The 15536-nt window shown below is 41.5% G+C and overlaps 1 protein-coding gene across 1 annotated transcript; it reads left to right on the forward strand.

The window, feature by feature from the left end:
- Positions 1-1067: 1067 nt before the first annotated feature.
- On the forward strand, positions 1068-11397 carry LOC103615803 (C-C chemokine receptor type 1). The gene is made up of 3 exons (XM_017734528.1): positions 1068-1151; positions 7489-7652; positions 8297-11397. Exon 3 carries the CDS (start codon positions 8308-8310, stop codon positions 9376-9378), a length of 1071 nt encoding a protein of 356 aa, XP_017590017.1. The 5' UTR covers positions 1068-1151; positions 7489-7652; positions 8297-8307; the 3' UTR covers positions 9379-11397.
- Positions 11398-15536: the final 4139 nt, after the last annotated feature.

The following is a 15536-nucleotide window of genomic DNA, read 5'->3' on the forward strand; positions in this document are numbered from 1 at the left end:
GGGGGGAGTTCGTCTATTCTTAAATGTGGATCACAGAGGTGGTCACAACTTTAAGTGGCTTAAAGAATTGTCCATATTCAAACTGGCCAGCTGATAGGTTCTGTCAGGTCATAGAGGACGCTGTATGAAGAACATCACTTGCGAGACTTAGCTTGCTAACCTATGACAGGGGTGCTGATGGATGAGAGGCTGGACATGAGCTGGCAATGTGCAGGCCAGAAAGCCAAATGCAACCTGGGCTGCGTCCAAAACAGCGTGGCCAGCAGGGCAAGGGAGAGATTCTGTCCCTCTGCTCTGCTCTGGTGAGACCCACAACTTTAAGTGGCTTAAAGAATTGTCCATATTCAAACTGGCCAGCTGATAGGTTCTGTCAGGTCATAGAGGACGCTGTATGAAGAACATCACTTGCGAGACTTAGCTTGCTAACCTATGACAGGGGTGCTGATGGGTGAGAGGCTGGACATGAGCTGGCAATGTGCAGGCCAGAAAGCCAAATGCAACCTGGGCTGCGTCCAAAACAGCGTGGCCAGCAGGGCAAGGGCAGGGATTCTGTCCCTCTGCTCTGCTCTGGTGAGACCCCACCTGCAGTGCTGCATCCAGCTCTGGGATCCCAGCACAGGAAGGACATGGACCTGTTGGAGAGAGTCCAGAGGAGGCCACCAAGACAATTAGAGGGATGGAGCACTTTTCCTGTGAGAAAAGGCTGAGGAAATTGGGTTTGTTCAACCTGGCGAAGAGAAGGTTTCAGGGTGACCTAATTGCATCCTTCCAGTACCTGAAGGGAGCCTCCAAGAAAGAAGAGGGACTTTTTACAAGGGCATGGAATGGATTCAAACTGGAAGAGAGTAAATTGAAATTGGAAGTTTCCAGAGCAGGTAGAAATACTGATTGACCTGAGAATGGGATTTTATTGAATTTCATCAGCCAGTCTTAACCCTCTAGAGATGGAGTAGTTCAGAATATGGCTGGGTTGGCAGCCATAAAATCTTCATCCACCAATTCTGACCTCAGCCTGGAAACCAAGCTTTTTCAGAGAAGAAGAAGCTTACCCTCATTTTGCAACATATCACAGGAAGTGCTGTTTCCTATTTTCAGATATATGTTCGTTCACGAAGGAGAAGAACCCACAGTTAGACCAGCTTGATGAAACAGTGAGTAACTGATTTTTTTCCTTATCTTTACATCAAAATGTGTGTATATATAAGAGAAATCCACTAAGTGGGGAGTATATGTGCCTAAATGGCAGTGGCAATAGAGCTGACATGGAAGCAGAGGTAACATCTTTGGGAACAACTGGGTCTTGTAACTAGCTTACAGCCTGGGATAAGGCTAAATGTGAAAGTAGAGAATTCAACTGGACAACTGATGTAGAAAATGATAATCTTTTTTGTACCAGAAACTTACTGGGTCTGGGTTTTGAAGCAGTTCCAGGAGATCGATAGCTTGAAGTTGCATTCTGCTAAGGATAAAAATTGGTCAGACATTAAATCCTTCAAACTTAACCTAAACTCTCCATATCTAAGTCACAACTTGCTGTGTCAGATGCAGTTGGCAGGTGTTCTCCATCCCTATCGTATCACATGGTTTCTCTATATTATTCAAGCATTTTATCTGTTAAAAGTGTTGTTTCATTATCACATTTTAAAGGGATATTTGGAAATGGGTCCTCTGTTTAATGTGAAGTCTCTGAGTCACCACATTAGAAAGTCTGTACTCCATATCTCAGCTATATCTCAATGAGATATCGGTTTTATACCCAGTCATGATCTGGCTTGCAATTTTTGTTAATGAGGTTTTACATGAACAAAAATCATCAGTACTACACTGGAATTTTTCTGCTCACACACAAGGAAAGGTGAGCTCCTCTGCTTGGATAAATGAGACTTGCCACTTTTATATTAGCAAAAAAGCTACAATAGACTAAGGACTCTTTCTCTCTTTTTTTGCATTCCTGGGATAATTGCATGGTCATTAGCCTGGAACAGTTGACAGCAACAGAGCAGGGGCTTGAACCTCTCAGTGTAGAGAGAGCAGACCCTTAGAGCAATAACAGGACATCACATGACCCTATGGCATATGCTGGCAATCTTCACTCCAAACTATTAACCTTCCATTTTGTACTTGAGTTCATCCTTGGAATGGTTGTGACTACAACTAGTACTTGTATTACTGTGAATTCAATGTTTTATCAGATACTGAAAAAAACCCCAAACCACACCACAGCAAAAAACCCTTAACAGATATACTAGCCCAGAAGTTAGCCTCCAGAAGAGAAGAGGCCACGTATATATATACTCATGATTTGGAGGAAGATGTCTAATACCTGTCTCAAGGTTCTCTTTCTCAGAATATTTATTTTCAGTGCTTGTGATATTCTTTTACTGTAAATTTGTTTAGGTAGGAATACATCCTACTTCTTTTGTCTTGGGACCCATAGGCTGACTCTATTTAAACTGCAGAAAAGCTCAGAATTTTTGCCAGACCTTCTTTCTGGTTTCGATGGGGAATGTAAACAATCAGATCCTGAGGCCTCACAGAGAATTAAGCCTATTCTTTTCAGCCCAGAATATATTTTACTTTGAAAGCCTTGCAGGGCTGAAAAAAACCCCATTAGTTAGGAGGCAAGTAATTCTGAATGTTTCTAATGCTCAGCTGTTATAAAAGAGGAAGAGGTTTCCCAGGCAAGGTTTAATTTTGAAAGGGGCTCTTTCCCCAGTCAAATCCTAGAAGGAAGTCCTGTGGTCACTACCACATGAAAAGGTGTGTTTGAGGGCAACTATCAGTTCAGAGTCTTACACAGAGTATTTAGTTCACACTTCCATCTTTTCCTTCATCTTTCCTGGTAACTCAGGAAAAGTTCATACTTCTATGCTTTCTCTCCAAGCAAATGCAGGTGTCTGTGTACAGATTTCTCTGAAGTTCTGCTCCTCTTAGAAAGTCAAAGGCAAAGATAAAAAGGTAGAGCTGTTAGCAGGAAACTCTGAGTACATCTCTTGCAAAGCCTGCTATTAGAACATGTGGTATTATTTTTTGTTATTTTAGTTTCAGTATTACTCAGTGCTATGTTGCACTTCTCTCTCATCATAGAGTGCCCTAGATGCTGCTGACACACACTTTTAAGCTGACTACAAGTCATTAAGCAATTTCTTTCTCTGGATGACAAATTGCTGGCATTTGTGAAAGGAGGAGAGTGAGGGCAAGGGCAGTAGCGCTGTGTTACCCACTCATACATTTCAATCTTGTCTTAGACTGCAAAAAGGTTAAGGGAACTTTGGGGAGGTCATTCAGTTTTCAGATAAGCAGCTCCATTCATGCACAGATGCTCTTGTAACTTGTAGTTATTACAAGTTCTGGTTTCTGAAGGGAAACTTTGTCCAAATCCCCTCTAGAGCACAGCACACTCATTGGGCTGTGACAAATGTCATCCCTGAATAAGTTGCTGTAGCAACTCAGGAGCTCCTTTGCTTGAATGACCTGGAAATACCTGATAGTCCTACCAGCACCTAGACATTTTCTAGCTTAAAGTGACATGCTGTAAATAGCAGCTAATGCTCAAGAGCTAGAGAGGCTTCTCTCAAAGCAGCTGAAACACAGAAATCTGGAAAGACATGGTTCAGCACTACATCTTCATTACACGAACATCTGATGTTGCCATAAGCTCAGCTTTGTTAAAACTTACAGAAATGAAATTATGTTTATTTGCTCTCACAAAGTTACAAGTATTCAGTAAACCAAATTTTCTCCCATTCAAGATGTAACTCGATGTTCTTTGCAAGAACTCTTTTCCAGGGTGCTGGTATTTGGCCCATGGCTTGGTCACACCTCTCTGTATCCGGCTTCTTTGTCAACTCAGAACATAACCAGTCCTGCAAGGGAAAATAACAGTAGCCTCTTATTGGACTGCTCACATATTTAGATACTTTTACATGGTTAAACACAGGATAAATTAGAAAGTTCTCCTCTTGTATGTCTACATTAGGCTTGACATGTCACTCTCTTTTGCAAAAATCATTCAGAATTTCTGTTAGCAACCAAAACTACCCTGTGCATGCAGAAACAGTGAGACTGTGGTCAGGACAGTGGGCACTGATGGCCACATGCAGGCCAGAAAATGAGAAAGCACCTCAAATGAAAATAATTAAGACTTTCTGAATATTCGTGTGTAATTTTGGACAGAAAAGAAAGAGGAAAATAAATCAAATAAGTAATTACAAATTCCCAAATCAGAATTGCTCAGATTATGTTTAAACAGCTCAAGAGCAGAAATAAACCTGGAGATTTCTTTACTATAACACTCCCATTTCTGAAGTTTCTGATGCCTTAAGAGACCTCCTAGACACAGAGGCTAGACAGGAGTAAGGGAATAAGGTAGGTATTTATTTGAAAGGCCTTCAAAGGTACCCCCTGGAGGCCAGAGGCTACTGCCAAGATGGACCCCAAGATGGACGACAGGTCACGAGTTCTTCACACTTTCATAGGTTTGGTTCATTTGCATAGCAGGGTTAATTCTCCAGTTAAGGCTTCAGTTTAATGATGTAATTCCCCTCAGCTTTCCCCCCCTTAGAGGATCTTTGGTTTATACTTTTGGGCCTAGGACAGTCTGGGTGTCCTTGAAGTGCAGGCCCAGAGAGGTTTTGTTATGTCTACCTAGCATGAGAGAGCAGAAATTACCAGGCTACAAGAAACTTCAGAGTCACACACTAAGCAGTACAGAATCTGAAAAATATAAAAATTAAAACCTAAGGCATCAGTTCACACCTAGATAATTTAAGAGCCAAACCCAGACTTCTCGTCAACGGCTACAGCTTCTGCAGAAGATGCTTCTTTCTGCACAAAAATTAAAATGAGAAATATGGTTACAGATAAATGAGAAAAAACAAAAATTAAGTGCAACCAGTAATTTCCAATAGAATTTTTTAGCCAGGCCAGTTTTCTAGAGTTATTTATGATTAATATTGCCTATGTGCAAAGGAGAAGCATTTTTTCAATACGTATCTCAGAAAAATATTTTTAGTATTTTGTGTTTGTTGTGAAGAGGAGGATCTGACTTCTAGAGCATGCAAATACTTAGTCATTTCCCATCAGGTCAAAGACAGTAAATAAAAAAATCACAGCACATGCTGTCTTTCTAGCCAGGATTAGTGTGACTTCTGTGGGGCAAGAGCTCGATTTTGGTGGTGGGAACGTGAACTTGGTCTGACTGGAATGGACTCACTTTTCTTCCCAGCAGCCCTTATGGTGATTTGTGACCACAGCCCTTTTAGATTTGTGACCACAGCTGAGACAAATGACCCAAACTAACCAAAAGGATATTCTGTGCCGTGTTACATCACACTCAGGAATAAAACTAGGGGCAGAGGGAGGTTTTTCCAGAGTAGGCATTGCTCAAAGACTGGCTAGCATCTGTCTGCCTGGTAGTACATGTCAAGCATTTGTCTTTGTATTACCTCTTGTGGGTTTTTTCAGTTTCATTCTCTTATTCAGCTGTCTTTTTCCCAATTTGCAAGTTTTTCTTTCTTCAGCACTTCTGATTCTCTCCCTGATCCTGCTGTGGAGAAGTGAGTAGGTGACTAGATGAGGCCTTACCTGCCTCATCTGGCTGGGGTTAACCCCTCACAGGATATAAGACTTGGACAGCAAAGGAGACAAATCTGTAGGGAGTCAGTTAACTTTAGTTTTGTTGCTCTCACAATTATTTTCTGCCAGGTTCACAACTCAAAATAAGTTCCAAACTTGGAAGAAAAATAATAAGTTACTTTCTTTTTATACAAACACAAAGATTCTACAAGGCTAAGTACACCAAGGGAGGTTTAGATCAAATATTAGGAAAAATTTCTTCACTGAAGGGGATATCAAGCTCTGGAACAGGCTGCCCAGGGAAGTGGTTGAGTCATCATCCCTGGAGGTATTTAAAGCCGTGTAGATGTGATGCTTAGGGACATGGTTTAGTGGTGGACTTGACAATGTTAAGTTAATGGTTGGATTCAATGATCTTAGAGGTCTTTTCCAATCTAAATGATTCTATGGTTCTACAATACTATGATTATATATATGTGTATGTATATGTATATTTACTTGTGCATATACACACATGGAAAATTGTTTTACTACTGTGTAAACAACAAAATTTGTTCAAGAAGTTTATTTGTATTACACATTCATCCACCAAGATAAAAATACAAATCAAAACTATGTCTTCTGGATCCTGAATGCTCTGTAATGACATATCAGGAAATCAGCCTTTACTCAAACTGCTGAATGAGCTGACATGACCTTAAGACACTTCAAAAATTTCACGTGCTGCAGCTCAGAATGGCCCAACACATAATTAAATTGACTATCTACTAAAAAGCAGAGCAGGGGCCTGTCTCTGAGTCACTCCAGACATGGGCTGAGTTTCTTCAGTTACATTTAGACTTGAAGACCTCAAGTGCAGAGAGAATGAAAAGGTGGTTTTGAGAGCCTGGTCTCTGCAAAAGATGCCTGTGATCCCACAGGGCAGACCACACCATTGAAAAAAGTGCATTCAGAAAAGGAGCACAACCACGAGCACTCAGAGATCACACAGCAAGCTGGGGCACATGCACTGCCTGAACGCTTCTGCATTGGGAGCACTGTCTCAGCCTTGTCTAAGAGCAGGCATGACATTTCCAGGAAGAGGCTAATTTCAAAACCAACACCCTGCCGTGGGCAGCCACCAGTCTGCCATGAAGTGTCTGATAAAAGCAGTCATGGTGGCACAGGAAGACAGAGCAGCCCTTTAACCAGACAGCAAGTAGCTCTCTTTGACTGGCTATCAAAGGCATTGGTTGCACTTCCCCACTGAGTGACCAGGGAGCACTTTTTGTCCCTGTGACACCCATCTTCACAAAATCCTCTGCCCAGCTTCTCATGGGACACAGAGGAGTTCTACCATGTTCTCTGGGGGTCTGTGAGAAGACAGTTGTCCTGAGCTTTTCAGAGACCAAGTTACACAAAGCTGTGCTTCTGCATCTGGCTCACAGTCCTACCAGGGACTTGGGAAAAGGGGAGGCTTTGAAGACTGGAGGGGCTGACACCCAGATTTTTTCTTGCAGGGGAAGTCCAGTCCCTCCAACAGTCCAATCCAAAACATAAGGGACAGAGAGTTTGCACAACCCTTGCACTTCCTCATTGTTGCCTTACTGGGAGCACTGACTGAGAAAGGCTGAAGAACAACATCACATAAAAACTGCAGTACACACTCTTAGCTATGGCCATATCTGCCTTTTGCCTTTGTCCTCCCTCCAAGACACTCTACCAGTCTAAACTTTGCAGCTCCTGAATAATGGCTGTAAAAAACTACTGAAATAAGGAAACAAAACTCCTTATATCCCCAAACAGCAGTGGGAGGTCTTCCAGCTGACAGGAAGGTACCACAACAGACACAGGTATTAGAGGCCACCCCAACAGCAACTCTCATCTTTTGCATCATTTGTCAAGGTCTTCATCTGTCTGTTCTCTCTACAGGACTGTGCACTGATTTCATTCCAGAGCTATCTGAAACCAGCACACTTCCACTGCCTACACCTGCCCCGGACTCTCTAAAGGACACAGTGCTTGCCATTTTAACCCAGTCCAACACTGCCGACTTTCCACTCTGCAACACCCACAACAGCAGGTCCACCAGGCAGGTATGTTTAGTACTGTCCTGATTCCCACAGGCATTAAGGCTCCCAGGAAGTCACAAGCAATTTGAAGAAGTGCTTGAACTCAGCTGTTTTTCACCCATGTCACAGTGCCTTTGCATGCACCATTTACACCTGACCAGTGCCTGGTCCTCCATGGGTAAGGGCTACAGGATGGACTGGCACGATGGGCAGGTGGCCAGGTCCCAAGGAGAAGCAAGACTATGCTCTGCATGCCAGACACTGTGCTTTCCTGAGGCTGCCTTCCTGGCTTTCTACACTCCTCTGGAATGCCACTGATGAGCACAAGAACCCCAAACTACCTACAACTCATTAAATTCATCTGTCCTCTCCGTCTGGTTAGGCCAGGCAGCTGACAGGCTCTGCTGAGGAGGAAAAATGCATGTGATAATTTACACGTGGGAAATGACACACAGCACACTTCCAACATGCACCAGTGTGACTCCACAGCTGTGTGGGTGGGTTTCCCAGGAGCTCTGCAATTTCATTCTCTTTCACACCTTGACATAGTAGTGCTTCTGTGCTCATCAGCAAAATGCATTTCAGAAGGGAACATCAGCATGTTTCATTCTCTTCACTGCAAAGCTTGGAGATTCCTCTAGTTTAATGTCTTCTTTTTCTCCTTCCAGACCAATACACCATGGCAAATGAAACCACAGACTTCACCGACTGGGCAGTGACAACAGAATTTGACTATGGCGATTCGACACCATGCATGGGAATTGAGGAAAAGCACTTTGCAGCAAAATTTTTGCCACCTCTTTATTCTTTAGTGGTGATATTTGGCCTGACAGGCAACATGCTTGTTGTCCTTATCCTGGTAAAATACAAGAGGCTGAAGAGTATGACTGACATCTACCTGCTCAACTTGGCAATTTCTGATCTGCTGTTTGTGTTTTCTCTCCCTTTTTGGGCTTATTACGCAGTTCATGACTGGATTTTTGGGGAGGCACTGTGTCGAATTCTGTCAGGTGTCTACCTTCTTGGCTTCTACAGTGGCATCTTTTTCATAATCCTCTTGACCCTGGACAGGTACCTGGCCATAGTGCACGCGGTGTTTGCTTTGAAAGCCAGGACAGTCACCTACGGCATCCTCGCCAGTGTCGTCACTTGGGCTGTTGCTGTTCTTATTTCTGTTCCTGGGGTAGTATTTCACAAAACTCAGAAGGAAAGTTCAGGCTACACTTGCAGTGCTCATTATCCAAGTGATTCCACAATAAATTGGAAGTACTCCTTTATTTTAAAGATGAATATCCTGGGACTTATTGTTCCAATGCTCATTATGATTTTCAGTTACACACAAATTCTAAAAACATTATTGAGATCTAAGAATGAGAAAAAACAGAAGGCAGTCAGACTTATTTTTGTGATCATGATTTTTTACTTCATCTTCTGGACACCATTCCATATTTCTTCTTTTTTGCATACATTTCAAAATTCACTTTTCATCCCAAATTGTGAACTCAAAGGTCAACTGGAGAAAGCAATTCAAGTGACGGAAACAATCTCAATGATCCACTGTTGCATCAATCCTGTGATCTATGTATTTGTTGGAGAAAAATTTAGGGCATATCTTCGTACCTTTTTCCGAAAGCATGTTGCACCTCACCTTTGCAAAAAATGTCCAAGTCTTTACCGTGAAAAATTGGAAAGAGTCAGTTCCACATTCACACAATCCACTGCAGAGCACGATGTCTCTACTGGACTGTAAAAATACATCAGAATATTGGTAAATTTTGCATCACTTGCTTTGCCTTAAGACGTGCCTGACATTATCTGAAATCTTAATGTCGACCACTACTGAAAACTGGATGACCTCCTTATTCTTGTGGTTAACTGCTGCCTGGGATTATGGAATTTTCCATTGCTAAACTAAGAGAATCAATGAGTTCTCCAGGAAGCATTAACTGCATAGCTGTGTCACATCATGATTTAAATAGGACCCAGACAATTATGATTGTGCTTTTTAATAAAAATCTATCCACTGAGATTTACGGGGGGGAGGAATACAACACTGAAAAGTCTAAGGAGTAAGAGGTCATCTCACAAGATCTTACTGTGACCACTTAACCCAAGGATTTACCTGTTTAGCTAATAGTGCAGTCATTTTTAAACATAATCCTTTAACAGTTAGAACTAAGTTATTTTGATTTTTGTTTTTTAATTTTGATTTTTGTTTTTTAATTTTATGTCTGACATATCACCATTCAGGTGCTGACATTTTCCAAAGTGTGCTTTTAATCAGCAACATTGTGATTTTTGTGGGTGCAATTTTTCGAGTAACTGCACACACCAAGTTTACTGACTGCACAATAAGACAATGATGCACTCCTAAAAAGCATGAACTTGTTTCTGACAAGTCATATCCCTTCAAGAAAAAAACCCCACTAAACCAATAAAGGCACTTCAGCAAAGACCTGCAGGACCCGAATGAAAATTACCTTGGTATTTGCTATGCAAGATTCTGTATGAGAAAAATATCAGGACCCTCTGAAGGATTTCGGGAGACTGTGACCACAGTACTGAGACCAGGCCTCCCTAGCTGTGGACAGGTAAATCAAGTGCAGAAGAAGAGTTTACATGGCAACACATGACACAGGTGTGTCAGTTTAGGCTCCTGCATGGGAAAAACACACTTCACACACACAGCAAGTCCGACTTTTGGGATACACTTCTAGGAAGACAGTGGTCTTGGACCTGCAAAAGCAGCCAATTCCAGACAAGGCATACCTTCTTGCCTTCCCAGGAGAAGACTGCCTCTAGCCAACTGGTGCCTCAATGAGAACTGTGTGCTGATTGAAGACAAAAGACCATTGGCCTACTGGTGTACTAAGGCCATACATTCAGTCCACTATTAAGAGTTTCCCTGTAAAAGAAAGAGGAATTCTAGGGACATGGGGTTAGCAAAAAAGAGGGAGGAGGAACACAGCAGACAATTTCTTACTTCAAACTGTAAGGAGGTGCAGGTGAGCACTCCTTATGCGAGGGAGCTGTCCTTCTGGTTTTTTCTCCATTTCCGTGGAAGGGCATTGCTCATGCACACAAGGACTGGCTCATGGATATCTGGAGAGGCAAGTTCAACTAACCTCCAGCAATGTAAGGACACCAGAGGGAATTCCACACTACTTAACACCAGGCACGTGATGCAGATGCCTCCGTTAACAGCAAATCTCTTCAAGGTCCCACACTGGTCAGTAGAGAATAAGTGCCTGAGCCAGAGGCAAACATGGGATTTAAATAGTCTCAGGGAAGGTTAAGTGTCTTTAACTGTGGAAGGAAACTGAAAATGCCAGGCTCTTAATTTAGTCATCAGATCCCTTAATCTAGATGGTGCAAATACTCTTCCTCCTCTTGCCTTAAAATGTGCGGGCAATGCTTTTATTAATTGTTAGTTCTTCTCCTATCAGCTATTATTACCTGGTCGCTACCTTCTGAAGTTAACAGCCACAGATAGACTAAACAAAAGACCAAAAACTATACTCACAGTAAACTTTCTTGCTTGGAAATAATAGTTTTCATTTCTTTTCTACTTCTTTTTCTGAAACAAGGTGAAAGCACCTTTATAATTTTAGAGCATTAATTAGTTCAGTGCAATACAAATCCTCCTGTAATGGTGATATTTCTACTGCTGTGTTTTATTGTAAATCCTTATCTTGCTGGAATTAAATTTCTTCCTGTTTTCATGTTAATGCAGTGAAATTAATAAAATCAGTGTCTGGAAATCTGTGTATACCCTGCAGCCCATGTTCTCTTCTGTAAGCAAAAAGGCATTGGCTCTGCTCTCAGAGTGGAGATAGGAAAAAGACACAGCCATGGGCACTTGGAATACCACACTTCAAACCAAGCAAACAGAGAACTGTGTGTCCAGTCCAGAAGCTACTGCAGCTGGCACAGCTTTTATCCACCATCAAGCTTGAGAAGAGTGACCTACAATAGCTTTGGAAAAATCTGTGGCCACAGATTTTAAATGAGTGAGATTTGGAGAAACAGGGTTGTGTGTGTTATAAATAGGGAAAGAGAGGGAATAAAAGAGGGCAATAAAAGATATCACTGTATTAATATTGGGATAAAAACAGGATCCTCCATAGACTTTCTGCAGCAAATTTCAGATCTCCTTGCACCATACAGAGTGGTGCAAGCCAAGCAGTGTGCCTGGTGTCCCAAGTTTTATGTGTAAGCCCTCAAAGTTCAATATGGAAATGTGCTTCTGCTTCACCATGTCATTCTCCCTGCTCCATTGTGCCCATTCCTTTCTTCAGCCTATGATCCACAGCTCCTTCTCTCCCCTGCACACTCTTCTCGTCTGTCCACCATGGGATAGGCTAAATTCTATAACCACTCTCTTTTGTTTCTGATTTTGATTTTCTATGTTGTGCTGCAGGAACACAAATAAACTAAACTTAAACATTATCCTATTGTTATGTGCCCAAGCAGGATAATCAAGATAATCCTTAGTTCTTCATTGCAGCTTTGCACTGAGACATGCAGGGCTCTAGAGAGTTTTGTGGCAGTTTTTGAGTCTTTATCAGTCTGTTGTGGCTGCACCATGGTATAGCTACAGGCCAGCTAGCCTCAAATCAGGCTAGCAGGATTTCAGGCAGTCTGGTCACAGTGGGATGGAGATACTCTTGGGGAAGATTTAACAAGATGCACAGTCGCCATGAAAAGAGAACACAAGTCGCCTCAGCAGAGAAGTGGTAGAAATTTTACATACAGGAGACAAATATTCTGTAACTCAAGGTCTGCAGGGGAAAAACATTGAGCTGAAGATGCAGTGTGTATGTAAGAGTTAGAGACACAGGCAGATGCACCCAAACTGTGTGATGAGCTAGAGGTATGTGAAGAAAATGGCAAGGATTTACCAATATGCCAGGATTGCAATTACAGCAGAAAAAAAACTAACAAAAGGAAAAACCACTGCAGTGTTTGGGAGGCATCTGAGCTGCTCTGGTGAGGAATTGAGGAGACAAAAGCAAGCATTTGAGACAGCATACAAGTCTCACCAGAATATCAAACAGATTCAAGACAAGACCTTTCTGGACACCACAAATAAGTTGTTGCTTTACAACAAATGTTGAACAGCTAAGTGAAAATTTTTGCAAGTTCAAAACTTCTGGCATGGAACTCCTGAGGAGATAGTGTGATGCCTGGGCTTTCAGCATGCTTATGAAAAGAATGGTCACGTGCCATGGACAAGTATCTGCACACAGCTCCAAAACCAATTACACAGTCTAGTTTATGCACCAAACAGGACACAGTCCAGCTTTCCTGTTAGGAGATGCTACTGCCACGTGTTCAGAAATATGTAGGGAAGAATGTCCCACATAGCAGAAGAGAACTCTGCCAGCTGTCAGACAGACTAAGGGGCAAGAGGAAATGTAGCAAAAGTGCATATATGGTACTGCTGAGTGCTGAACAGCACTCACAAGCAACCACCAGATTTATGGTTACTGCCATTGGTTTGTCTGTATGTGTATGACTGACAAACAGAAACAGTGAACTTTAGGTAACCAGTATATAGGCATGTTCCTGTCACAAGACTTTCTTGTTTGTTAACCCAACTTTATGTGCACAACCTTATGTGCACATATTTTATATAAGAAAATGAAAATGGAGTATAAAGGGAGTAGATGGAAATGGATAAATAGAAAAAAGTGGTCACAAAAATGAGAGAATGACTTTTTTAGCCCCAGCAGACACTAAAAAAATAATAGCCAAACTAACGGGAAGGCCAGAGGTAAATAATTTAAGCAGAGCCTTAAAAGGTTTAGATAAGAGATACTTCCAGTTATGAAGCTCCAAATAAACATCTCTCCTTCCAGTGAAAATTAGAGAAGGAATAAATACAAAGAACATGAGGACAAATTTACATGGTATCTTGTTGCAGTTAATGAGAAACAAAGAAAGTGCTGCGAGTATAACATGATGCTGACCAGGTAAATGGCACAACAGGCAGCTACTGCTCATTTTGAAATTTAATTTTGCTGCTGTTTTCAACTGCTGATGCCTACTGGCCTTCACTAGGAAGTGTTTAGTGTGGTTACTGTGGCTTCAGAATCATTACTCAATATAGAAATAAAAAAAATTTAGTGAACAGAAGAAAAAAACCAGACTGGAAAATTCTGGTGCGTGTAGAATCTCAATAGCAACCAGACCAGAACAAAGGGGTGCAGGCATTGCTTTGTACTCATATTCTGGTGACACTTGCCTACTAGGAGCTGTACGCCACTCAAAAAATTGAATGGGAGGATATAAAAAAGGTTGTCTAGGTTTGTATAACTGTGAAGATATTTTGTATGTCTGGTGACAGCGAGAGCAATCTCAGTTTGAATGTTTGAAGTCTGGAATGACTGATCTTGGGAAGGTGGGACCCCAACACTAAGATGGAGGAGGGCAAAATTTTTAGAAACATAGGCCAATATGCAAAAATGCACAAACCTCCAAGTGAGGCTCAACTCTGCAGAACTGTCTACAGGGTTGTGCCAGTAGGATGCATGCAACATGAACAACACAACCTATCCTGATACCAGACTTCTTGAATGGAATGGAAACCAAATGGGTGGAAGTAAAAGAGCCATCTGGACATAACTTGTAGGGACACTAATATAAGGCATGAACTATTACAGACTCTATCTAACCTTTGGCTCCTGAAACCTTCTGGCTTCTAGGTGCTGGTGTTGTCCCAAACATGGGTTCTTTTACCTGGTGTGCAAGAAGCTGGTTCACACACACAGAGTTATTTGTTTCTTTTATATCTACGCAGAGACGGGTGCTAGGTCATGAATCCACAAAGCTGGCACACCTCCAAAATGCCAGGTGCTCATTTTTATATGCTTTGAACAATAAAAATTAGACATTTCTCACATATGTACCAACCTAAAGCTGAAGTCCTTGAGTTTGCATTCTCTGATCTCTGTTTAAGGGTGGAGTGCACACTTCCTTTACCCTGCATGATCTGTGAAGAAGGGGGTTTTGTGGGTAAGAGGCAATCATAGTCTATAAGCAGGTATTTAACTCTGTTAATGACTAAGCAAACTTCTTTGGCTTTATCAACAGTTTCATTTTCTTTGTAGTTAGATTTATAGTGTCAACCTGTTCTTACTTCTCAGGTCAATAGATTTTGGTTCCTGCATGTCTGGTTTTTCCTTCATTTTTCCTAAGTTCTTTTATTTATCCTGTACTATACTTCGGTGAATTTTTAACTCTCTCAGGGTACTTTATTGCATTACTGGCATATACTTTGTCATATAACAGACTCTGTTCACCCTTTGTGTGACCTAGTTTTCACTGGGAAAAAATATGGTGTGTGATTTTCCCAGCCTCCCTGATAAAAGGTCCAGGAGTTACATGTACACTGAGGAGCATATCCAATGCACAGATGAGATAGCCCCAAAACACAAATTCTAGACCTAGAATTTATGTACTATAAATGTACCTTAAAAAAAACAAAGTGTGTGAATTAAAGGCCTATGTAAAAATTAGATTCTGAGAGACGAAATTTTGTGAAATGCATAACTGTGGCCCAAAAGTAAAATCTATCTTACTGTGACAACCCTTTGTCTATAAATCAGGAGAGAGTGCATCAGAAACCTGGATAAAAATAGTAGAAGGAAACAATGTTCTCTTCCTCACTGCATAAGGAAACATAGTTCAGTAAGAGCAGCTTAGAGAAAGCCAAAACAAAAATAATACCATGACAATAGAGATATGTGCTGCAATTTGTAGTGATGTATGTGCCAGATTTACAAGGAAGAAACAAACAGACAGCCTAAGAATAATAAGTGAAAAGGTCCAAAACCTTTGATGTTATTGACAATAAACAATAACGTGAAGAAGTGTTCATCCGCTTTAGAAATGCTTGCATCTTCC

Source organism: Corvus brachyrhynchos, unplaced genomic scaffold (genome assembly GCF_000691975.1).
Source record: "Corvus brachyrhynchos isolate BGI_N302 unplaced genomic scaffold, ASM69197v1 scaffold94, whole genome shotgun sequence".
NCBI lineage: Eukaryota > Metazoa > Chordata > Aves > Passeriformes > Corvidae > Corvus > Corvus brachyrhynchos.